The sequence below is a fragment of the Miniopterus schreibersii genome (genome assembly GCF_964146895.1).
Source record: "Miniopterus schreibersii genome assembly, chromosome: 13".
NCBI lineage: Eukaryota > Metazoa > Chordata > Mammalia > Chiroptera > Miniopteridae > Miniopterus > Miniopterus schreibersii.
The window spans coordinates 32,737,190-32,764,499 of record NC_138113.1 but is presented as its reverse complement, the minus strand read 5'-3'; the positions used below and the strand labels follow the sequence as shown (position 1 = coordinate 32,764,499).

Here is a 27,310-nt window from a genome sequence, read left to right as displayed (position 1 = left end):
GACATTATTAAGAGCACCCAGGTCTGGTAACCAAGGAGACTGTGCCACTGGGTCCCACAGGTCACCCACTACATAAGGCCACACTACCAAGACTGGGAGTCATAGCAGATCTACCTAATACATAGAAACAAACCCAAACAGGCAGCCAAAATGGGGAAACATTTTGAAAGAAGAGAATTCTCCAGAAGAGCTAAATGAAATGGAGATAAGCAATTTATCAGTATAGAGTTCAGAGTAGTGATTATAAAGATGTTAAACAGCATGAGAAAAGATATAGAAACTATGAAAAATAACCAGTCAGAAATGAAGAATGACACAGCAGAAATAAAGAATACACTGGAAGGAATAAACAGCAGATTAAAGGAAGCTGAGGACTGGAGCAGTGAAATAAAATATGGGCAGGGTAGAAAAAAATCACTCAATTAGAGAATCAAAAAAAAACCCACCCCAAAACAGGAGGACCATTTAAGGGAGCTGTGGGACAACATGAAATATAACAATATTTGCATCATAGGAGTACCATAAGGTAAAGAAAGTGACCAAGAGATAGAGAACCTGTTTGAAGAAACAATGGCAGAAAACTTCCTGAACCTGGTGAAGGAAAAAGTCACACAAGTTCAGGAGGCACAGAGAGTCCCAAGCAAGAAGAACCCAAAGAAGCCCAGACACATAATTAAAATGCCAAAAATTAAAGAGAGAATCTTAAAGCAATAAGAGAAAAGCAATTTGTTACCTACAAAGTAGCTCCCATAAGGCTGTTAGCTGATTTCTCATCAGAAAATCTACAGACCAAAAGGGAATGGCATGAAGTATTCAATGTAATAAAAAACAAGGATCTGAAACCAAGACTACTCTATCCAGCAAGACTATCATTCAAGATAGATGGTGAATTAAGGAGCTTTCCAGACAAAATAAGGCTAAAGCAGTTTATCACCACCAAACTAGCAATACAAGAAACGTTAAAGGGACTGCTGTAATAATAATAAATATATATAGAGAAACAGGCATAAAGAATAAAAATGGCGATAAGTTCCTATAATAATAACCTTAAATGTAAATGGAATAAATGCTCCAATCAAAAGACACAGGGTAGCTGAATGGATAAAAAACCAAGACCCATATATATGCTGTTGACAAGAGACCCACCTCAGAACAAACGACTCACACACGATGAAAGTGAAGGGATGGAAAAAAATTTTCCATGCAAATGGAAATGAAAAAAAACTGGGGTAGCAATACTCATATCTGACAAAATCGACCTCAAAATGAAGACCATAACAAGAGACAATGAAGGTTACTACATAATACTAAAGGGAATGCTCCAACAAGAGGATATAACCCTGGTAAACATATATGCACCCAATATGAGCACCTAAATATATAAAAAAACTTCTGGAGGACTTTGAAAGATTGACAGCAACACAGTCATAGTAGGGGACTTTAACACCCCACTGACTTCACTGGATAGACGTTCCAGAAAAAAATCAGCAAGAAAACAGTGACCCTAAATGACACACTAGATCACAGATCAGATGGGCTTAATTGACATTTACAGAACATTTCACCCCAAAGCTGCAGAATATACATTCTTCTCAAAAGTGAATAATGGAACGATTATTTTTTCTTTCCTCTTCTTTACTTCTAGGAAGCTTTTCTTTGTACACGTGAAACACTGGAAGTTTAATTTCAGAGACACAGGGGTCATGAAACAGGAGTGGGAGGGGAAGGATACTGCTCTTTGACAATCAGAATTCAAGTATTTCAATCAATGGTAAAGGGCTCACAAGAGAAAATGAACTGCTATTACTCCACTGGCTAAAAGCTGTCCCTATAAAATACACAACCAAGTATTTTCCCTGCATTATTCAAATGCACCATTTGTGTTTTTCCTACTGGATCTACTAAATGCTGAGTGAAAGCTGAATAAGGTAATATATACCAGCATTCCTTGCTGTGTAATCTATTCATTTTCATTTTAAGAATAGTTCAAGCATAATCCATATTTTAAAAATTAGACTAAAGAGAGACAGTAAAGGTTTTAAAGTTTTCTCTTTGAAAAGATGGTATCTTACAGTACATACAAAAATACTCTGAAAATACATACGACTTCATTTACAAAACACTGAATCAACATATTACAAGAATTACATGGTTATGGATTTTAATAAACTGAGCATGCGTTCGTGAAAACTTAAAAAACATTACGAAATGCACTGAAAAAAGCAGTGTAAAAAAAGACAACTCATATAGTTAAATAAAAATTACAAAGGTCCTGAGCCAATTAATGGTTGGTAACAATATCATTCAAAAATGCCTTTAGGTTTCAATAAAATCCACTGCTTATTTTTGCATGCCTAGTCCATGAAGAAAATGGGTGAAGTTGTGGGGTAAGTAATGGTCAGGAATTATCATGCCAATTTAATTTCACACCTCAAAAATACAAGTTTGTCATACTTAAAGGTATCTTGTTGATGCTGGAATGAGTTATTACTCAGTAAAAAATACCAGCCAGCTAACAAGAATGGCATGAAATAGGATATGTAACAATTTCACCTTTCATATACTGATTTTTAGTATTCTGGTTCTATTTTGATAAAGATGCATTTTGAAGGCCTCCATAGGAGGCAAAATATAGAGAATTTATGGTGGCCAACTCTTATGTAATCACTAGACTAATCCTCCCTGGTAACTATGTAACATTTGGACAGAAAGGCACACAAAAAATGAAAATTTAAATATTCCATGTGCCAATCTGGAAAAAAATAATTTAAATTAATAGAAGACAATAAGTACATCTACATAAATGAGGAAAGCAGAAGATACCTCACATTCGTTCATCTCAGGTTTCACAAAGTGGTTTCAATGCTAAAATAAATGTTGTTAACATTTGGAAAATTACAAGACAATTTTTTTTTTTTGTTTTCAACTTTTTCAATTCTATACAATGATTACAACATAAGACCAGAACAAAAACAAAAACAAAAAAAAAGACCAAAAAAAAAAAGGAGGAAAAAGGGGGAGTTCAGGACTTGTTTTATCAGTGTCCAAAGAGCCAAGAACTGGTTCCCATAATAGAGAAATAAGCGTCAAAAGTTAAGGCAGTAAAACCTCCAACACAAAGCCATAAAGTTGTAGATGACAATTTGACAGCAGGTGATCTTCAGAGAAATGTACGTAGCAATCAATGAGAGGATGCTACAGCATCTGCAGGTCAAAGTGTGAGAGTTCAAAAACCACTTGAAGGTTGTCAGACCGATGACTGTAACTTTCACCTTATTTTATGTATGACAACCACTTCTATTTTTTAAAAAGTGGCTGCATCTGTGTCACTAATGATTGCATATTCACCTAAATAAGGAGGCACTGCTTTTACCGATTAAGGGTCAGTCGAATAGAATTTTTGATGACACGAATGTTACTTGCTGGAACTGGAGATGATGAATCTGGTAGTTCTTTACTGGGCAGTCTCTAGTAGGAAGAAATAGAAACAAAGAAGGGAAAGCAAATATAAGGCTCAACTAGTAAACCAGTCACAACTGAGTTTTCTTCCAAATCCCTTAAGCTCCTAAACACTCAAGTATGTGTTGAATATTTTATCCCAACGTTGATGGGCATTTCTTGTTTGGAGGTTTGTTTTTTTCTAACAAAGATGAAAAGCAGAGGGACACAAAAAGGATGAAAGTACAAAGAGTGTGATGTACAGGAAAGAGGACTTTGCTAAATCAACGACTACTGCTGGACTGAGAAACAGAGCAGTCCTCCTCAAGTCAGGCAATGGTAAGAGAAATAGGAAGAGCTTGGTCACGAAACAGGAAACTCTTAGGGTGTGAGGTGTAAAATGAATGTGTTAGTTATGGAGGAAAATTTGATATGCGGTTACATCCCTCAGTTTCTGTAATATTCATGAAGAACACTGTGAAATTCAGGGACGTGTATATGAGAACTTTTGAGAGTACTAAAGATTATTATATAATGAAGGCCGAAGTCTAAGAAACTGAGAAATGAAGACACCTAAAATACAGTTGTGTGATAGAAACAGTATGTTAGTTTCTTGTCAAAGATGACCACAAGAGTTAATTCTTCTTGCATACTACCTTGGCTAAACAAATATCTATACGATATCCACATCCATTCAAAATAACATGAAAAACTTCAAACATATGTAAAAATAGAAAATAGGACAATGAAGGCTTAGATGCCACAACCAAGACTCGGACATTATTAGCATCTTGCCACATTTGTTTGGCTTATGCCCTTACCCTTTATACATGCAATATTTTAAAGCAAAACCCAGACTTGTCATTTCATGCTTTCATACTTCAATATCCATTTCAAAGCCTTTTCTTCCATTATAACACCCATATTTTAATTATATGCCCATATTTTTTGTGACCCACTCTGTGAAAAGCAATTTTACAAATTCTACAACTAATAGAAAATATGAGCATACTTTCTATTTTGCTTTAGAATGGTCATTTAGAATACATCCTGGGGAACCTGCTAGGGCGACGGCTGACTGTGATAAGAAGCACTTTATTCTTTAATGGGTGTGTGTGTGTGAAGATAAGCCATTTTGTTCTTGTTCACTGTAAACTCTCAGAGAAGGACTTTCTCTACCTTACACAAGGTTGACTTTTGAGGACCTGCTTATCAGTTTAACCATGCTTAACACTACTATATTATTAGTTTCAATCTTAATTGTTCGAAAAATAGATTTTTAAATTGAGGTTTAGGGGCTCTTTAGCTCATGTTTTAAGGTACTCAGTGTGTACACTGGCACATTTGATTCCTTCAAAATATTAATAAATACAATTCCTAACTATCAAACCTAAATTTTGACAGTAAGCAGTGGTGTACCATAAAAGATATACTATACAGTCTTGGTTAAGAAATTACTGTGCTGGGCACTAAACTGCTTCTTTAAAGATAAATAAAAAACAAAGGTTGAATATAATATGAATAAATCATGAAGTCTTAAACTACTTCATTTATTCTAGACTTTTGAAGTACATATATTTAGGATCAGATACTTTGTTTGCTATTTCCACTCCCAACTCCCAACTATATTGCCGGTCTTTTGAAGATAGGGACAAAATCTTATTACCCTTCCCCTTCACCCAGTGCTAGGCTCTTAATAAACTTTTTGTACCTGTACATTAACTATACATTTTAACCTAGGTATATTACCTATCAGTAAGACTATCTGTTACCTTTTTGCGTGAAGTATCAATAGTTGGAATAGGCATACATTCTCCCCCAATGGCATCCTAAAAACAGAAGAATTATATACAAGTGTAAACTTTCTCACCTATACACAAACATTTATTTCTACATGAAATAAAAGAAAACTTGACAGATCTGATCTACTTTCAAATATAGTACTTTTCCTGATACATGCCTCATTAAAAGTATTTTGAAGCACACTATTAATATATTTACCACTGATTTTCTTTTTCTGTTTTCAGCAGCACGCGATTCCTTAAACTTTGATTCAAGTCGAATAAACTAAAATATAAACATTAAAATGATTGCTATTATTACCTACAAAAAACATACAAAATCTATATAAACTGAGAAACTAATTAGTGATTAGGCTATCATAAAAACTACTTACAAACATGGGTTGATTACAGAAGAGAATTTATATTAGTTTGAATTTGACGACTACCCTTAATTTTTACAGTATGACTGATCTTTTGGTTAAAACAATTCAGTTTATAACAAATAAAATAGTTTTACCACCCTCTACTGGAGGCAGAGGAGATCAACATTATAATACACAATAAATATGACTGTTTAGTTACCAGTAATGACTTCTGTGTAAGAAGAAACTTATATTAATCATTCAAGTTTTCAGATACATTAGTAATTTGAATTTAGGATGAACAATTAGAATTGTTCCTTTAGGGTTAGGATATTCTTTTTAAACAGTTAAATCCTAATAGAACACTAAGATGGCTATGGAGAATTGAGTTTCTTTAGTACTCTTTTAAAATTAACTTTTAAAAAATCGACTACTGAATCACCACTAAAGTTTCAACTTTACCTTTTCTATATCTTTCAACCTCTTTGAAGACATATCTACAGACGGGGAGTGGGATCTCTTGGGCACAACATTTTTAGTTATATTTGCCATTCCATTTAGATGTAGTTGTCCCTGGACAGGATTGTGGGGTGTTGTGATCCTAGGAATAACATTTCGTCCTACTACAGTAGGAATGGTGCACACAGCTGGGGGTGATACAGCTTTTACTACAGAGTCAACTTCTGAAAAGGAAAAAAGATTATAGTAAATATATATATTACTATATAAATATATATGTAGTAATTAAATAAACATATAAATAATGTACAGGTACATTTTGTTAGAATAATTACTAACAAAAGTGTAGAAACCTACTTGCACCAATGACTGGAATAGATAGTCCTTGAGCTGGCAGAACACTCAGTGGCTTTTCCACAATTACAGCAGCAGGCTCAGCGTTATTCCTATTAACAGTGTTAAATTATCATCATTAAATAATTAAAATTTTACTTATTTAAACCACTTTTAACATTTAGGATTACTTCTTTCAAGTACTCCCACTTTAATATTTCATTGAAGAGAAAAGGGGAGGAAAAGGCACAGGATGCAGTGAGAATTGAGAAAAAAATTAAAACAAAAAAACGTGCATTTCTGTATACTAATCTAGTCCCACATATTCATAAACTTATACCATGTCCCATAAGATTACCAAAAATTCTCCAGTATTTCTAAACAAACACCTAATAAAATAAATTTATTTAACTATTTAAAAAGGTATTAGAAAAGGTATAGAAAAGTTTACATTATCGTCAAATAAGCTAAAGACTGAAAGGACAATTTTGAAATACAGACCTTTCTGTTTCTCCTGAAGGAGAAATATCAGGCTTGGAAGGTTTGTTTGTAGACACTGGGGAATTAAAAGGTGTTCCATTATCAGTGTCTCTGGAGCTATCCAAACAATTGCTATCCAGAGATGATCTTTTGGATTGAGGTCCACTTGAACTTCGATTGACATCAGAAAGACTTTGCTGAAAGGGGGGAAAGCTTTTAGGATTTCAAAAAGCAAATGAGAACAATGACTTTTCAATTCTGAAGTACATATAAAACAAAGTATCTTTTGTAAGTAATGAAGGTGAGATTCTGGTCTTAGACTGAATTGTCTACACTGCCCCTCTTTCTTCTCCATAGGTTTGGGAGCTGTAAGAATGCAAATTTGGACCCAGGAACCATACGGGAGAGGTAAAATTACAAACTCACCTTTTTCTTCTTTTGAAGAATCTCTGCTGGAAGATAGTGATGAAGTTGTTTTTTTTTAACATGAGTTGCTTCGATTTTCATTCCCTCCTTTAGCATGTTTATATTGTTTGCCTGTCTGTACACTGTAACAATGTCAATATGTTAAATGGAAACTTCCTTCTGAACCAAGTGCTCTGTTTTCTTTTTCTGAAATGCATACTCATCACTACACAAACACACACTCCTTTTATAGAACAAATATTTCTGAAACGGTCTCATCAGGACACAGTCCTATTTAAATACTGACTAGTTTTCTCATGTCCAATTTCTAAGACTTTCTCCAAATCAAATCTCATTAACAATATAAATGTATAGAAAAAAAGGTTTTATCCAAATCTTGTTTTCTGCTATTTTCCCAAAAGGAAATCTCTTCTCAAAATTATTTGCCCAATTCTTATTCCAAATATCCAAGATGCAATTCAAGCTCTCCTTCTCCATGAAGCTTCTTTTACTACACCAATCATAGAATATCAGATGCCAGAAACCATCTAGAAGTACATCCTTACTATGCGGGTAGGGAAATGAGGATGAACAGCCCTGAACGCCTGTGCTGGGATCCGAATACACACAACCCTAGATTCCCACCCAGGTGCTTTTCAAATACCTTAAAAGAAAACCAGTTTTATTAACTACCACATAAATTATTTAATGTACGTTAACTGTGATTACCCAATTACATTATAAGCTTACTGAAGACAGGGATGGAAGGCTTCTTTTGCATGGTAACTATGTGAAATACGGTAAATTATTTAATGTCTTGGGGTTTCAGTATCTCTACCTGGAGAACATTTTATAAATTTGTAATAAACAATTTCCTACCCTCTTCATTTTTGAAAATTGAGCCCAAATTAGAATGAAAAAATTTGTATCTGTTTTCATTCCAGATTGCTGATAAAAGAATCACTAGGAGTGATTGTTCAACCTGCAGATTCTCTGGCTCCACTCCCAGAGTGTGATTCAGTAGTTCCAAGGTGATACACAGGAATGTGCACTTTTATGATAAACGTGAGGACTAGTTCAAAAGAATTTGGAAATCTCAGACGAGCCAAATCAAGAATAGTAATAGTATGAATGCACACTATTCCAGATTAAGACAACTCCAAATTTATAATAGCTATATTAAGATATTCCAGAGAGAGGTATTATTAGGGAGCTAAAAAGACTGTGAAAGACAGTCTTTTTACTAATTGTGAAACATTCAGCAAGCCTGTATTAACTGATACTTATTTCATGTAAAAAAAAAAGTAAAAATCAAGTCATTTTTATGACTGTGATTACAAACCCTGGCTGTGCACACTAAGAATCACCTGAAGAGTGTCTTTAATCTTTCTGTTTTAAAACAGGTAATACATTCACATGGTACAAAACTAAAAGGGTTCAGGAGTATTCAGTAAAGTCTCCTCACTACTAACCCTGAATACACCTAGAAGCAACCAGTTCTGCCAGTTTCTTTTTTTAAAAGCATGTACCCTTTCAGAAATATTCTATTTATAAGCAAGCATGCAATATATTCTTTACTCATATAAATGGTAGTGCACTATATACACTGCTCTGCAATTTCCCCCCCTACTTAATGTCATGGAAATTGTTTCATCATGCCTTTATTTTAATAGCAGCACAGATTTTCATAATATGGATGTACCAGATTCACTTAACCAACTGTAGAACTTTAACCCTTTGCGGTCGTTTGTCTACTCTCAGCCACCAAAGCTTTTTTACCGTTCCGGTCGTATGTCTGCTCTCAGCCACCACAACAAGGAACCATACCAATCTTAACTCTATTCATTCATGTATCAGTTCATAAATCTTGTTTATCCTTCATAATCTTGCATGTTATGTATCACTGCTCTTTCAATGGAAATTAATTCCGACCAGTACGACACCCATGTCCAAATTTAATACGACCGCAAAGGGTTAAAAATTCCGCCAGCCAGATCCTAGGCAGATAATACTGCATTACAGCCAAGGTTGAGAACCATTGCTCGATGATGACAAAGTCTTACCTGTATCAGTAAATGACTGTATATCATATGTCAAGTCTATGTTAACACTTTCTGCATTCTCTACTCTCCGAAAAATTATTCCGAGGAACCACATTGATACGTAATTATTGCTACAAAACAAAATTTAAGAATTTCCATTAGTTTTTCACAATTTTACAGATGCTATTTGGTAATTAAAACTTGGGTGTTTATGAAAGCGTAAGTACAAATTTCAACGGTCTGGCCAAACTCTTCACCAAGAGCATTGGTAAGTTATACTGTGTTGTTATAAGGATTAAATGACTTTGAAAATGACTTACTGAATGCATACTTAAAGATCCTCCAAATAGTGTGATGGAGGTTTTGCTGGGGTCTGTAGGCTACGAACATAGCATATACTTTGTTTTAATGCATGACTACTCAAATACATAATGTATCATCCTCCATCAATGTCTGCTAAACAACAGTCTCACAACTGACCTTAAACAATGCTATGTTAAATAACAGTAGTTTAAGAAATGTAATATTAAAAATAAATTAACTCACTCTTTATAATGTTCCTTATTTCCTGGGAATGACTGGGGATTTACATGGGCAAGAGTAATAAATTCATTCCGCTCCAAGTTTCCAACAAGTACACGGATTTTAGATTCTACTAACCCAACCCTAAAGTACAACAAGACAAGATTTTTCCATATTAAATTTGGAAGCTACATCCAAGTAAAGCAAACAGTGTATCAGCTATGATGCTCTACATATTCACTTAAAAAATTCAGTCCAACATATTAGTGACTCTTTAAAATACCACTCAAGTAAATGACAAGTAACTCAGTGAATTTGTTTTCCCTTTTTAAAAAGAACTGATTTATTTAATACGTTCTTGATCTAAAATACCTGTCTGTAAAGACCATAAAATAGTCATGACTTGAGCATAGTTAATGTTTCTAAATCTTTTTCTACTTTCAAATTTTATGTCTACACCCTAAGGCTAAGATATGTTTAAATAATGTAATCTAAAAGCTAGTAACTGGCACTTAGTGTATGAAATACACATGCTCTGATTTTCACAAAATTGATACTAGATATTGCACTTAAAAATTCACTAAAATCAGATCAGCTACTACTAAAATATCAAAAGTTTCATCATCAGATTTTTGCAACTTTCTATCTCACTTAAGGAATGTGACTGCTGCCAGGCCTGGCTCAGTGGCTGAGCATCCACCTAGGATGCAGGAGATCGTAGTTCGATTCCCGGTCAGGGCACATGCCCAGTTTGTGGGCTCGATCTCTAGTCAGGGGCCTGCAAATCAATGATGACTCTCTCATCACTGATGTTTCAACTCTCTCTCTCCTTTTCCCTTCCTCTCTCTAAAATCAATAAAGGTATATTTAAAAAAAAAAGTGACTGCTGTTAGCTATCATATTAACTTATGATTTTAAGAATTAGAAAGAATGGCCGGTGTGGCTCATTGGTTGACTGTCTACCCATAAACTAGGTGATGGTTAGATTCCTGGTTGGGGCACATGCCCAGTGGGGAGCATGCAGGAGGCAGCAATCAATGATTCTCTCTCAACACTGATGTTTCTATCTCTCCCCCCCTTCCTCTCCCTGAAATAAAAACATATTTAAAAAACAAATTAGAAAGAATAGCTACCAGAACATTTTTACTTTTAAACACTAGAAAAGCTTACATATAATAACTATGTGTGCTCCAATAGTAGATATACAAAACACTGAATTATTCCTCAAGGTAATCTAGACAACTGGCAAACTTTCTCTGTAAAGGGCCAGATAATAAATGTTTTAGGCTTTGTGCACCACTGTTTCTGTTGCAAATGTTCAACTCTGCCTTGTAGCAGGAAAGCAGCCATAGACAATATATAGATCAGTGGGTGATGCTCCATGGTCATGTACAATAGTCATTAAGATTTAATAATTTTGAAAATAAAATGTTTTATAAATGGTAAAGCACCATATAAATATGTTACCATGATATAGTAAGTAGAGAACTTGAAATATAAGTCTTACCACTCTAGATGGTTTTCTTCTGTTGATGCACTGGCAGTCAATACTATATAATGTCTATGAAGAATTTTCAGCAACAATCAGAAAAAAAAAAAAAAGGCATAAACATTGTTAGTGCCTGCTTTTCCATCATTACTTTTTCTTTCTCTCTCAATGAAAAAAAGAGCTTAATGCAGGCACACAGTTTATGAAAATCAAAACATACTCTGATTTTTTACAAAATTCCAGACCCTGCATTTAAAAAAAACAATTCACTAAAACAAAAACAAAAAACCAGTAACAATGGGTTATATACTGTACTACTTACAATACAGAAACTCTCTCATAACTTAGTTCTGTTAACCTATTCTCTAACTCATTTGAAATATAAGTGACAATTGTGACCTATCATTTATTAACTTTATAAGTTAAATGTTCTTCTTTACACATACATACACATACACACACAAAATGGAAAATTTCAAATACCTATACTTTTGAAAAAAATTTGGTGGCTCAAGTAGTTTGGACCAATCTGATTTCCCTTGAAGAATTTCACCTGTGACTGCGAGACCTAAGTTTAAAGAGCAAAAGAAAGGAGAGAGAGATTTTGAACACTGACCATCATATTATCAGCTCCTGTATTACCCTTCCCCCAAACCTCTACACCCACCAAATTCTTGAGTAAAAAAAAAAAATTATTATGTTCTTTGTCAGAAGACAAAAATCAGTTTCAACCAGACTGGGCTGATTCCATTTCTGGCCTTCATAATATATTTTGGAAAATCAATTACTAAAAAAATAAATATACATTTAAAAGAATTTTAAGAAATAACAGATATAACTGCAATATAGAATAAAATTATTGTCAACCAAAAACTTGTGGGAATATGTAAAAGGCAATAGGGCCAACAGGTTTACCTTGTTTAAATTCTTCTACCATTACTGTTCGAGTTGATGTGGACACATTATACGTAGAATTCTGTTGTGGGTAGGCTGGGGTGATTATGGGCATGAGATGATACCTATCTGATGGATTTACCTGTGAAATTAGAAGCAGAATAATTGATCTATTCTCCTATTTCAGTTGTCCTCACTTCATTTCCCCAAAAGTCTGAAGAATATGAAATATAAATTTAATACTACATTTCCCCAACTCTAAGAAGTACATTTCCCCTCCCCAACTACATTTATTTCTGAAGTCATATGTGACTGACAATCAAAGGAAACTCTGCAGAAGTTTATTTTCCCCCTGAAAAGCTGTTAAACTGATGATGCATCTTATAAACAATGGTCTTGTAGAACCAAGGAAATACAGTATCATAGCTGCAAAAAGCATTATCTGGTCCAGTGGTTCTCAATCCTCTTTCTACACCAACTCAATGGCTTACTTCCCCTAGGTTACTCAGAGAAATGAGCACTTACTTTAAAAGCAAATTAAAATACAAGGTGAGACTTATGCTATCTTGAAATCATGAATCTGCTTTAAACTGTACTGCAAAGCAAGTCTTTTATATACGTCAGTACTTTATTAGAAATTATTTGTAAGATAGTTTTTAAAAATGGATTATGACATTTGGGTTGATATGCCCACTCATCTAGTCTTGTATGGGAGATTTTTAATGACATAACATTTGGATTATCATTGGAGAAACACATTATCTGCACCAAAAAACACAGCAGAGGAAGGGAAAAGACTATAGTTACATTAGAAGGAAGATGAGCAGGCACAAGAATTATCTTGAGGTTGTAATTTAGAGAATCGACCTTTTCATAAAAGATTTAATGAAATTCTGTAAGTCACATACCCGAGGATCCCAAACAGGCAAATTCAAATTGCTTTCTTCTGGTTGCTTCAGCAGCACAGGATTTGGCCATTCCCTAACATGAATAAGACAAATTAACTCACATAGGACCTCACTTCAGCAACTATATGAAATGTTAAAATCATGAGACTTTATTCCAACTTTCATACAGCAATTGTTTTGGGTATTTGGTATTTAAAAAAAAAAAAAGGAAAAAGCTGCTTATTTTAAAGCAATGTTCTCTGAAAGAGCAAATACTGCTTTGCCCATTAGCTGTAGCTAATTTAAATTTGAAATTTTCCCTTCCTTCTCATTTACTTTCATGGATCTAGCTCCGATAATAACAGCAACAGCTAATATTTACTGAAAATACTCCTAACAAATCCATGTAGTAACTATGATTATCATCTCCATTTTACATATGAGGAGATCTTAACTTCACTTGACCTAGTCAGTAATTGGCTAGTATTGTGACCACTCTCTCAAGGTAAAGGTGTACATTTATAGACCCCGGGAAAGTGACATCTGGTGTCCCACCATTGCCTCAAATTTGATGTTTTTCAACTTTTAACTTAAAAAGAATGTAAGCCCTGGCCAGTATTGTTCAGTGGTTAGAATGTCCGCCCGAGCACCGAAGGGGTCTTGGGTTCGATTCCTGGTCAAGAGCAAGTTACCTGGGTTGTAGGTTTGATGCCCGGCCCTGGCTGGGGCACATGTGGGAGGCAACAAGTTGATGTGTCTCTCACACATGAATGTTTCTCTCTCTCTGTCCCTCCCTTTTACTCTATCTAAAATCAATGGAAAAATATCCTTGGGTGAGGATTAACCAAAGTAAATAAATAAAAATTAAAACAGGAATGTAAGAAAACAGAAAAAGTCTATACATAGTGCTTAAATTTCCAAACAAATTCACATATAGGAAGAAGTTAGTAAATAGTGAAAGTATACATATAAATACTTACCACTTGGAAAAAACTAAAAAGAACTTATGAACTAAAGTAGAAGCTGCTGCATTTGGATATAATTGGCAAGTTCTTGCAACTAGCATTGCCCAAGAGACACCACCAAGGAATCCCAGCATGTTGGAATAAATACCACGTCCTATAAAATTAATATATTTGTTAATTATTGTTAGGACCTACTATCCATGTCATTCAACTGTAAAGAACGGGATTACTTCCTAAGACTGTTGCTTAGAAATCTTTTACCCTATAAAAACATTAAAATCAATAAGCAGACCTTCATACTAGGCCCAGTCTTATTGGTAAACCGTAAAGCTGCTCGCCTTAGCCCCCTACTTTGCCCTCCAATACAGATAACCCCATTCCCTGCCTCAGTTCTGACCGCCCAACTAGGCTCCACTGATATAACATTAGAATCTCCCACATTTCAATATTTACAGCTGAGAAAGAAATGAAAAGGAGGCAAAATATCTGGAGGGTCTATAACTAGGGAAGAATAAACTTTCATTAGTAATCATATTCATGGGCATTTTAAAATTAAGTGTGAAGTGGGGACTAACTTTAGTATTTTGCACAATTTGGACATTTCTCCATAAAGTATAGCACACCACTGATGTTTATCTATAAAAAAGCATTACCATATTTCATCAAACCTAAGATCCCTTCAATTATATAATATAGCATGATTTTATATCCCATTAAACAAGAGAAAAAATAAAAAATATCAATTTCAAATATGCTAAATATGAAAAATGTACATTTAAGAATTAACAAAACATGGTATTTAATCTGTAAGGAAAGACAAATTGTGATATCCGCTCACTACAAATTACTTTATCCCAACTATACAAGATAACTGAGCCAAATGACAAATTCTATTTGCTTAAGGTCTTTTTAGATGTGTACTGTCTAATATTATGGTTGCCATAAGTTACATTTGGCTATTTTTTGGAAGGGGCAGGTAACAGTTTTTATTGAGACATCATTTACATACCTTAAGATTCATTCATTTAATGTATAAAATTCAATGGCTTTTAACATATTCTTCAAAGAGTTGCACAATCATCACTATAATCAATTCTGGAACATTTTCATCACTCTCAAAAGAAACCTTTAACAGTCACACCTCCTATGTGCCTCCCAATCCTCCCAGACCCAGGCACTCTGTATCTACTTTCTGTCTCTATAGATTTGCCTGTTCTGGACATTTAACATAAGTGGAATTATATAATATATGGTCTTTTATGACTGGCTTTTCATTCAACATAATGGTTTCAATGTTCACACATGTTGTAACATATATCAATAAGTACTTCATTCTTTTTTATTGTCAAAAAATATTCCATGTTATGGATATATTAACACTTCTTGTTTATCTGTTCATCAGTTTATATAATGTGGTTGTTTCTACTTTTTGACTATTATGAACAACAATGTTGCTATGAACACTTGTGTATCAGTTTTTGTGTGGACATATCTTTTTACTTCTCTTAGGTGCTATTTAATTTTAAATTAAATAAAATTTAAAAATTCAGTTCTTCACTTGCATGTTTCAAGGACTTGGTAGCCACATGGTTATTGTATTGAACAGCAGATGGGAAACATTCCCATCATCACAGAAAGTTTTATTGGAGAGTACTGTTTTAGACTTTGTAAAACCTGGTGCCAGAAATATAGCACTACTTAAATATAGTTACAAATAGTACAAAATGGGCTGTGTCAGCTCAGGACTGGGCATTTTATCAACCATTTCCTATACATGTAAACTAGTACAGTTCCAGGTTTTATTAAAAGAATTATAATGTAAAAACAAAAACAAGCTAAAACTATCACTGTAGGCTCTACTGAACACTTTCTATAAACTTTGTTGCTGACAGAAAGACAAAGATAAATAATACGGTCCTGCCCACAGAGAGCTCCAAGATCAGTGAGGGTTTCACTCTTGAAGTCCTAACTCATTCTGACTGCCTGGCTGAAACCTAAGATGGAAAGTCAGGGGCTTTTCAGTTTTCACCCACGGGAGGAAGAGGTAGAGTCACACATTATAGCACAACCACTGCAACCTGAAGAAGAAATAGCTTTTTCAAAACTTACTGGACATTCAATCCCCCAGTATCAATAGGCTCAAGAGTTTTCGTGTATGCTTCTACCATTAGCAACTGAAAATTATAATTTTGCCAGAATGGCTACCATCAATAAATCAACAAACAATAAGTGCTGGTGAGGATGTGGAGAAAAGGGAACCCTAGTACACTGCTGGTGGGAATGCAGACTGGTGCAGTCACTGTGGAAAACAGTATGGAGGCTCCTCAAAAAATTAAAAATGGAACTGCCGTTTGAACCAGTGATCCCACTTCTGGGAAAATATCCTCAGAATCCTGAAACACCAAACAGAAAAAAAATATGCACCCCTATGTTCATATTAATATTATTTATAATAGCTAAGATCTGGAAACAGCCCAAGTATCCATCAGTAGATGAGTAGATAAAAAAGCTGTGGTATATTTACACAATGGAATAATATTCAGCTGTAAAAAGGGAAGAGCTCTTACCCTTTGAGACAGCATGGATGGACCTGGAGACTATTATGCTAAGTGAAACAGGCCAGTTAGAGAAAGACAAATACCGCATGATCTCACTTATATGTGGAATCTAATGAACAAAATAAACTGGCGAACAATATAGGTCCAGAAGTATGGATGCGTGGAACAGAATAAAGGATTGCAGTAGAGGTGGGGGACAGGAAGAGATTAACCAAGAACATATATGCATAACCCATGGACATAGACAATATAGTATGTGGAAGGCATGGAGTTGGACGGGAGTTGGGTGGAGGGGGACAAAAAGGGAGAAAATGGGAGACATCTGTAACACTGTCAACAATAAAAAAAATTATAATTTTATAATGCAAACATAAAAGAGTTGGGATACTTACGTTTTGCCCATAATTTGACTGCTCTTAGGGTGAGTCTGAAAGTTTCTTTATTTGGCACTAAATGTAAAATTTCATCAGTAACTCTACATCCTGAAAAAGAGAAAGCATTCATTTTTCACTATGCAACAAAATCTAGTTAATTCAAAGCCCTTCTAACTTCTGGACTATCAAATGATAAAATATCAAAGATAATAAAATGTGAGGGTTTATTTTTCTCTATGTCCTTGAAATTTTGTACTTATATATGAGAAATCATTTTTCTTTTAAAGAATTCAAAAGCACATGGGTAAAGCAATTCAATACTATAATAAGAGATAGGTCTATTTTTTTAGCTTTCTTCCACATTTGACTTTACTGTTAATCAAATGCTCCCAAGTTATAAGAATGTTATTGCTTTAATACAAACCTTATTCACAAACACTGTGATTTACTGTTGTACTCTGGAAGTACAGCAAAACACAATGTATTCAGTTATATACAAGATACTATAAACCAATGGTTCTCAAAGTACAGTCTATGGACCCCTGGGAATCTGTTAGGTCGAACCTATTTTTATAATTACACTAAGGCTTTCTTTGCCTGTTTCACTGTGTTAACATTTGCACTGATGGTGCAAAAACAGTTGTGGGTAAAACTGCTGGTACCTTAGTAGTGAATCAAAGCTGTGGCAACATTGTACTAAGCAGACATATTTACTGCCACACATTTGCAGTTAGAAGACAGGAAAGGAACCTGTGCAGATATTTGAACGATGTTCAAGGTAAGCTGAACTATGTGCTTTTTTCAAGGAATACCAGTTTTACTTGAAATAATGACTGACAAACTATGGTTATTCATACTTGGATATTTAGCAGGTATTTTCTAAAAAACAGAACAAAGTGAGCCCTGCACCAAGGAAAACAAATGACAAAATTTGTTGCCAATAACATTTGAGCTTCCAAGTAAAAATTAGAATTCTGGACAACTAGTATCTGCTACTGTGAGCTTGACAGCTTTCCAATACTTAAAAACTTTTCTGATGAGATTGGAGATGATATTAATTAATGTAATTTTGATTTTTTTGATATTTTATAATAAAATGTGAATTAACATTTAGAACAGCCAAATAACTTTGTGAACCAAAATTTTCCAAATGATCAAGGCATCATAGTACAAAATCAAGCATGGGTAAAAGTACCAGTCAAAGAATAAGACAGATGAATGGATTTTTAATGTAATAGAGTACAAAAAGTTAAGTGATATTTAGATATTCTAACTAATCTTTAAAAAAAGATCACTTTTACTCAGCAATAAAAAGGAACAAACTACTAATATATATACTACAAACATAGATGAACTTCACAAACATTATGCTAAGTGAAGAAGCCAGACACAAAAAACTACATATTATATGATCCCATTTATATGAAATATCCAGAAAAGGCAAATCTACAGAAATAGAAAGCACATTAGTGGTTGCCTGGGACTGGGGGTTTGGAAAAGGGAATGACTGCAAACAGGTATGAGGGATCTTTTGAGGATGATGAAAATGGTCTAAAATTCAATTGTTGTGCATGTTTCTGAATATACTAAAGTCTACTAAATTGCACACCTAAAAAGAATAAATTTTACAGTATGTAATTAGATTTCAATAAAGCTGTGGAAAGAAAAAAACTGTCCTTAATCAAGTTTTAGTGTAGTATCAAAGAATATCCACAATTATCTGAAAGTATTAAAATACTCCTCCCTATTCCAATTATCTTTAAGAAGCCAGATTCTCTTCCTATACTTTAATCAAAACAAAATATTGTAAGAGATTGACTGTAAAAGCAGGTATGAGAATCTAGCTGTCTTCTATTAAGTCAAATATTAAAGATTTGCAAAAATGCAAAAAAAAAAAGCCACTGCTCACATAAAAATGTTTCCTATTGTTATTTTAAAATGAACTAACAAACATTTTAAAATTTTGTTTTTCTGATATGGTAAATATTGACCATATTAGATGGTCAGTATAAGATATAATCCACATGAAAAGATCTTTGGGGTCCTCAATAAATTTTTAGAGTATAAATGGGTCCTGAGACCAATATGTTTGAGAACCACTACTACAAACATAAACATTCAAACAAATTTCTTTTAAAGATGCTTAAGTGTGGTCAGATTACCTGTATAGAGAAAATTACATCATTATTTTTAAAATAAGTTAATCCAATCCCTTAAAAAGTCCGTTAAGAGTTCTGCAAAAAAGATCTCTACATGTCAAATTGTTTTCAGGCAGATGGTTGAAATTTCTTTTTAGAAGCTTACCATTTAGGCTGCGAATACACCTTATATCAAGGCTTCTCAGTCGAGAGTCGTCTCTTAGATCTAAATTATCTGATATGGTTTGTATTGCCAGTCTTGCAAAGACTAGATCAATCTTTGGAAAGATGCAAAAAAGAGAAAAATATTATTTTTCTCCTTTTAGTTCATCCCCCCCCCCCAAAAATGTAAAACATTATAATTATTAGTTTTGGAAGTTCTACCAAAACTTCGAAAGGCCTATGTAGGCAACCTCAGATGGGAAAATCACCGAAAAGTTTTGTGAGGGCAATTAAATCTTCAAAGTAAGGGAAAGTATTTTTATTTTAACATATATGCCAAGCATTAAAAAAAAAAAAAATTAAAGATCTTATGAGTGAATTTCTAGATAAAGATGGCAGATCCAACACACATTTACATTCACTCCCTCTTGAAACCCCTCTAAAAAAACAGTAAAATTTTGTTTTGTTTTTGTTTAGTTTTGTTTTTAAAGCCATAACCCATTAGGACAAAGAAAAATACCACACAATAGCAAAAACTATGAAAGCTGGAAAGTAGATGGGCAATTGGTGACAGACTAAGCAATCTAAGAAAGCAAAGATAAAAAATACTTCTAACCAGAAAATAAGGACCAGAGGCTGTAAATACATACATAACAAAAAGGAATATTTAGAGAATAAAAAAATATTCTTAGAAATTAAACATATGACAGCAGAAATGGAAAACAAGAGAAAGTTTGAAAGATAAGAACCACAGAAAGCAGGGGGAAAAAATGAAGATGTGGCCAGTAAGTGGAAGAGAAAAAATTTCAAAAATTAGGAGCTCCAGGAAGGAGAGAGGAAACAAAGGCAGGAAATCCAATGGAAGTCAATACAATTACCAAGAACTGAAGGGCAGAAGTTTCTAAGTTGAAAGAGGACTACTGAATACCTAGCATATTTAATTGAAAATATACATACTGAAGTATATTACTATGAATTTTAGAACTGTGAAGACTAGGGGGAAAAAAATCATATAAGCATCCAAAGAGACAAAACAGGTCACCTAAAAGGATGAGGAATCAAATGGCATCACACTTCTCAACACAGCATGGAAGCTAGAGGACAATGAAGCAAGGTCTCCAAAATTCTGCAAACCATGACTCAGCCAAACTACCAATTTGGTGTGAGCAAATAATAAAGGCATTTTAAAACATGCAAGATCTCAAAAACATGTGCTCTTTCTCAGGAAGCTAGTGGATGAGTGCCACTAAAATGAGAGTGAAGAAAGAAAACTCTAGAGAGGCAAAAGGAAATCTCAAAATGACAGTTAGTAAAAAAGATGTTAGAATGTCAGCTGTGTATCAGCCGTGGAGAATAATAAGTGTGGATTGGAATAGGTGAGAAGATTCTGAGATTTTTTTCAGGATGATGACAGAATGCGAAATCTAAATCTATTTAAAGGAGATTTAGACAACTAGGACAGGGTAGGTTTGAATTAGTCTTAAGCATAAGGCTCAAGCAAATAAATCACAAAGCAATTAACTCCCAAGAAAACAAAATGCCTCATAGCAAAGAATGGTAGTCTAGATACTTTGTGCTTAGTTTTGAACATTATTTATAAGATCATAATAATGTAAACACTAAATACTGCTCCAACCAACATTATAATAATATAATTATGTTAGATTATGGAAATGAGAAGAATGGGGTAGGGACGAAAGTTGGTTCATTTTCCATGGTGAGAGGTCAACAGATATAGGAGAGGAAGGTGAGGGACTATTTAAAGACTATTTGATTCTTTAAAATAGGTTCCTAATTAAGTCTTATTTAAAAAAAAAAGAAAACAACTAAAAAAAATCCTTATGGGTTAAAAATAGTTCAACTGTAAAGTCAGAAAAATACAAAAACACTTACTTCAATTCCATCAAATTCAAATTTTATAACAGGTACAAAGGCATCTTCTACAGCCTACAAAAGAAGAAAAAATTACATATATAAGGTGTAATCCTTCCTATCTCCTTCCTAACTGCCAATAATATAAATACCTTTGCTACCAATTTGTATTTTAACTCAACAGAAAAAGTGAAAATGCTCTTGGTGTCACATTCTAGGTAAGTGCTTCTACTTTGTGACTGTGTTATTTAAAATACACAAAATGTCTATGACAGTTGTTATCTAACTTGTTCTCCTAAAAATATTCATCATGAACTGGCAGGCAGAACTGCTATCATCTGAGTACTTATTATTTGTTGAGATTAAACTGAAAACTGATAATTTACAAAGAGCACTTGTGTTAGAAATTAAAATACAATCAGAACTCATGCTCAATCTATCAAAAAAATGAGTCAATATAGTTTGGATTTAGCAGAAATGTCTTTGAGTCTTCCTTAATCCTCCAACCTAATAAATTTTTAATCTTCTTCTCCATTCCCAGACACCCAAATAATGCAGATCCTTTGAACTTCACCTTATCCTAGCACCTCAGATTGTATTAAAACTATTCACTCAGTTCCCCACAGTCCCTCTCTCCCATAAACTATGGTAGCTGTGGGACTAAGACCAATGTCTGATGAATCATTGGTGCTGAAATTTTATTTGCCGGATGAATGGCTAAATATGCATATATAAAGGGTTACTACTAACTGAACTTTATATATATGTAAATTATCTCAATCCTCAGAAAAACCTTATTACTCCATCTCCATTTTACAAATGAGAAAACTAAGGCTCAAAGAGAATGTGTAACTTGACCAAAGTCTAAGAGGTAATATGTGGTAGATTTCTAGATTCAAATCCAGATCTGTAAAACTATAAAGCCCACGTTCTTAATCATTATCCATTATTTTAACAGGATATAGCAACTTCTTAAGAAATCTTTAAACAATCATAAGCCGTAGCTTTTACAGGTATTTACTTACAAGTTTAAAATATTAAAAACCAGAGGATACTTACTCTTAAATTTCTAATGCCATCTTGGTGTTTCAATTTTTCAAAAAAAGACTGGAAAAAATCAGATCTCTCCACATGTCTTGGAGCTACACAAAGTGCATCAATGTCAGCTCCTGCAAATCAAATTATTTATCACGAAGAGTATATTATGTATCATATTTTTGTTAAGTACACACAAACGTATGTACAAGAAAGTATGTAACAAGTATAGAAAATGTTAATAATAATTCTGAGTAGTGAGATAACGGGAATTTTTTCTTCTGTATTTTTAAATTATGAACAAATAAAAGTTTGTTAGTGAAAGTTCTTATTAGTAGGACATAGAAAAGCAGTTACCTTTGGTGTGTACTCCAAGCCTATAGGAGCCAAATGTGAAAATTTTACCACCAACAGTAGCCACAACAGAAGGTGGGAGATTCTAAAATAAAATTAAACAAAAGGCATTCAATTGTTCAAATTATTTAGCATAAAAATAGCATAAATGCTACAGACACATACTGTATTTGTCAATTTTAGTAAGCTGAGATTTGTAAAAATACTTTGGAGCTCTTTTGGTTATAGCTTGAAATAATAAGGAGGGAAGACAAAATAAATCCATGCCCACTACACATGTACACATCTCTATCTTAAGAAAAATGCTTTTTTATCACTTGGCACTACTTGTCCCCTCCAATTGCCTATCTTTGGCCCCAGCACTCTCAATAGTCACAAGGAACTTTACCAAACTAATTAATGTGCTTTCAGCGCTCTACATTATCATACTCTTGACTATTCCCATCTGCCCTTTGGTTTTTGTGACAGATATGCTTAATTTCTTGATTCTAGCTCGGCAACCTTTCTGCAAGAAAGGAGGTCATCTTGACATGATTTCCTTATGAGAGCTAATATAACAACTTTAACCTAGTACAATCTTTTTTATTGTACTAGAATTGTAATGCTATTTTTCACCTCTCTCTAGAGCCAATTCCAACAGCCCATCAGATATTTTCACTTGAACTTTCTGATCCACTTCAATATCCATTCCTGAAACGAGCAAAAAATTCTATGATGAACCAGGTATCCTTCCTGACTTCTCTATTTCTGTTCCTCCTCATTTTCCTTACTGTCCATATCTATAATCATTATTCTTCTTTTGGGCTTACAATTCTTAGTTTATATCCCTCACGTCATCTCCTTTCTATTCAACTACCACCCCCATAATTCTAGGCTATTTAATAGTATCTTAAAGTTATCCTCTTGCCCTTAGTTTTTATTTTCTCTTCCTCCATTGTGTACAAAATTCACTAACTAATGTTCTTAAATTACTCTATTATAACTCTTCTACTCAAAACTTCCCAATACACTCTTCCCTGACTACTGAGGTAAGGATCCTTGGATCCTAAGATATTCACAATATGCTCCCATGGATCTTTCTTGCCTTGTGTCCTGATTTTCCCTTCTGAAGCTCCAACTGCCAACATATAACATAACCCTGTCTCTTTTCCATTGCATTTGCCATTTTCCCTGCCTTGAATGCGTACCCATCCTTTCTGAGTTATCTCAATATCATCTATTTTTCAAAGTTCACTTCAAGTTCCACCTTTCATGAAGCCTTCCCTACTATCTTCCCCTCCATAACGAGCTTTTTCCCCCTTCAATGCTCCTCTACTATTATCTTTAGCCCCTTTTAGACTATATTTAGTAATCTTTTTTATCTATATGTAAGTTCAATCTCTTCAAGTATATTTAAATTCCTGGGAAAGTGAGAACGGTGTCTCCTACTTCTTTTATTTTCCCAAAATGCCCAGTGCAAGTTCCAAAGGATAATATCCACTGATTAACAAAAATATCTGTATAACAGGATAGTTTACGTCCTCTGTTTAATGAATATTAATGTTTCAAGAGTATCACAAAAAATTTTATAGCTAGAATGGAGTCAGTACATTTACTGATGGCTAACATGAATCAGAGGATAGAGAATCAAGGACTTTTTAGTTTCCCTTCCTCCTTCATACCTTCCTACTTTGAAAACATGATTCTTGCATGATTTATGAGAAAGTAACACACCAAATCTCCGAGAAAAATATTTTTGCCCCAAATCTAAAACTAAAATGATTTGATTTGGCGTTCTAAACTGTTTAAATATCCCAACTGTGTGTAGAATATTCAAATGATCTTTGATTTAACTCAAATCCTTGAGATATTTTCCAAACTAAAACATACATAAATTAAAGGAAATTATAATTGATATAGAAAAGGACCAATCACCTTATCCATGCAATCGAAAACGTTAAAAACAATTAAATTTTTTTTATAATCAAATTTTTGACTTACTTTGCTTTAGAAAAAAAAAAATTGTGACAAAGTCTCAAAATTTTAACAATGGTTTTACGTCTAGCTACAGAATGAAACCCAGCTACTGGTTTTTGCAGATTAAGGCACTAATTGATTAAAATAGAATAAAAAGCAATTTTATTAATTAAAAAAACAAAAAAAAAACCTTTGACTTTGGAACAGAATTCTACTGGGTTTTCCTTTTAGGTGCAAAGAAACCATGCAATAAGAAAATTAGGTGCATCTCTCAACTAATTTACCTCTTTTTGCTAATAACAACATATGACTTATCTTGAACACACCCTTGAATGGGGTTGGAAGCAAAGACCTCTGCACAGCCACAATAATTGACATAAGGACCATACACAAGAAATTATGAAGCTTGTTACTCTGATTTTAAAATAATTCTAGGAAGTTGGGTATTTGGCTTGCATACCCATTGAAAATGGACTGATTAGAGAGGGACAACAGGTTCCCCTAACATTTATTTAATGCCTGAGCCCTGTCCTGGGGTTGTGCAGGTGAACAAAACAGGTCTTTTTCTTAAGTAGCTGATCACCTAGTAGCAGAGAAACAAACATAAAAATTTTTTACTACCCATAACTAGCATTTAACCTGCTCAGAATTCAATTTACCTGAAAACTTTAAATATTGATAATGCTGTTGAGAGCTCAGAAATGAGCCAACAGCCATTTGGCAGCAAAAGTAAACAGCATAAAGACCACTTATTTAAACTCAATGACTATAGACTTAGCAGAGTCCCTCATAACCTTATTCATAGTTTTGTTTAAAAGAATTCAATTTTAAATATGTATCATATGTACAGAAAGAAATAAAAGTTTTAAAGAAAAGTCTAACAGGTGTTTATGTAATTTCTAAACCTATGCAGATTCAAGAATAGAAAGGGAGTTTGCAGAGACACATTGACTGCTATGAGACATTAACTTTCAGGTGATCGCTATTAAGGGCAACATGGGAAAACTATAAAAAACAAACAAAAACCTTAAAATACAATAGTTTGGGCCACTTAGTCAAGGGGCAAATATCACCCAGTATCATCTTATATTAGTACAGCCAGTAAAATAATATTCATAATGATGATTCCCAGATAAATGAAAATGCAATTATATTAAAAATACTCAAGAAAGCAAGAGAAATGTAATTAATTTTAGAAGAAAAATAGTTAAGCTACCAGAGGAGAAAAAGTTGTATAATTATAAATTAGGGTTTGCAAACTCCTGTCTCAGGGGCTAGGCATGTATGCAAATGAGGGAAGTACCCATAAGAAACACAGAAACTGATTGATAAATGACAGCTGCTGCTTCAGAGAGGGAAGGGAGTGATGGAAGCTGGGAGGCATTCTTGGAGGGCAGGAGCCCAATTCCATTCAAGCCTCTTCCTGCCTTCCACAAAGGCAGGCCCAGTACTGTCAGATCTGGTATTTCACAAGCCTGAAATTTGGCTTTTTAAGTAAAGTATTTTGATATTTAAATTGTGGTCCACTACTGTGAGTCATGCAAGACATTTATGTGGAATTTTAGCTAGACATTGGCTACCTCTAAGGTGAATCTTCATTTTTTTAAGACTCAACTATCTAGACCAATTCATTACCAAGTATACCAAAGAGCCAGTTTTAATGTATTTCGGATTACTCTCAACTCCTACATCTTATTACCAGGACTAAAGAACAGGATGTAATAAAACTATGAATTCACTGTAGTTTAAAGTCTTACCTTACTCTCACTAACATCAGAAATCCACTCTTTTACTAAATTGTTCAATTTACCAAGAACAACCAGCCTACAATAAAAAAATAGCATGCTTTAGATTAAAAAACAAACAATATCTTAATAGGTAATTAAACACATAGGCAGTACCTTTGTGTTGGTTTTAGGATAAAAGCATATTATACACACGTTAATACTAACACATCTGTTGATACATGGCACATCTCTTTGGCATTCTTAGGTCCCTAGAAGTTCCAAAAAGATGATAAATGTGATAATAGTATTTTGGTCTTTGAGCTATTTTCAAAATTTAATGAAGTCAAAATTACCTTCAATAAGGCTGCAAAGGCCAAATGAGCTGTCAACTTTTTTTGGCCTTACCATGGAATAAAATCAATTCAAAGTGATAATAATAGAGACTAGCATTCTCTCATGAAATTCATAGGTCTTTGGATAATTAAAATGGGTAAATTAATTATTGGCTACTTTTTATGAAATAATATTCTTAATAAATGCAATTTCATATTAAAACAAATTTGCAACCAATGGCATATCCAAATCCACACTTAAAAAAGAGCCCGCTGGTAGTGGCTCAGCAGTTGAGCATCGACCTAGGATCCAGAAGCTTGCAGTTCAATTTCCAGTCAGGGCACATGCCTAGGTTGTGGGCTCGATCCCCAGTCGGGGGCATACAGCAGGAAGCCAATCAATGACTCTCTCATCATTGATGTTTCTATCTCTATCTCTCTCCCCCTCTCCCTTCCTCTCTCTGAAATCAATAAAGACATATTTTAAAAAAAGAGAGAGAAGAAGAGTTTAAATATCTCAAAGATAATATGAACAAAATTCCTGGATCTGTCCAAACTTGCTTCTCCCTCAGCCTTACCCATGTAATAAAATTCCATCCTTTGAGGTGCTGAGACCAAAAACCTTGGCACCATCCTTGATTCCCTCTCCTCCTTTCTCTCTCACATATTCCATAGTCATCAGACAATACTACCTCTAAAACATATCCAAAATTCTACTACTTATCGCCACTGCCAGCCACCA

General features: G+C 34.0%; 1 protein-coding gene across 2 annotated transcripts in view; it reads right to left on the bottom strand.

The window, feature by feature from the left end:
* Window positions 1-2,030: 2,030 nt before the first annotated feature.
* PAPOLG (poly(A) polymerase gamma) overlaps window positions 2,031-27,310 on the bottom strand; it is a 29,650-nt gene continuing 4,370 nt past the window's right edge. The window contains exons 3-23 of one of the 2 annotated variants that reach the window (XM_081156568.1): window positions 26,267-26,333; window positions 22,557-22,638; window positions 22,224-22,333; window positions 21,186-21,239; window positions 19,297-19,408; window positions 17,011-17,100; window positions 14,076-14,214; window positions 13,117-13,189; window positions 12,230-12,350; window positions 11,798-11,882; window positions 11,333-11,386; window positions 9,850-9,969; window positions 9,325-9,434; window positions 7,283-7,404; window positions 6,878-7,053; window positions 6,401-6,489; window positions 6,047-6,267; window positions 5,440-5,505; window positions 5,211-5,267; window positions 3,349-3,468; window positions 3,137-3,204 (exon numbers count right to left, since the gene is read on the bottom strand). In XM_081156568.1, coding sequence (XP_081012694.1) covers window positions 3,370-3,468; window positions 5,211-5,267; window positions 5,440-5,505; window positions 6,047-6,267; window positions 6,401-6,489; window positions 6,878-7,053; window positions 7,283-7,404; window positions 9,325-9,434; window positions 9,850-9,969; window positions 11,333-11,386; window positions 11,798-11,882; window positions 12,230-12,350; window positions 13,117-13,189; window positions 14,076-14,214; window positions 17,011-17,100; window positions 19,297-19,408; window positions 21,186-21,239; window positions 22,224-22,333; window positions 22,557-22,638; window positions 26,267-26,333 — 2,047 coding nt within the window. In that variant the 3' untranslated portion in view covers window positions 3,137-3,204; window positions 3,349-3,369. Of the gene's footprint in view, window positions 3,469-5,210; window positions 5,268-5,439; window positions 5,506-6,046; window positions 6,268-6,400; window positions 6,490-6,877; window positions 7,054-7,282; window positions 7,405-9,324; window positions 9,435-9,849; window positions 9,970-11,332; window positions 11,387-11,797; window positions 11,883-12,229; window positions 12,351-13,116; window positions 13,190-14,075; window positions 14,215-17,010; window positions 17,101-19,296; window positions 19,409-21,185; window positions 21,240-22,223; window positions 22,334-22,556; window positions 22,639-26,266; window positions 26,334-27,310 lie in introns of both variants that reach the window. The other variant, XM_081156567.1, reaches the window with a different exon arrangement.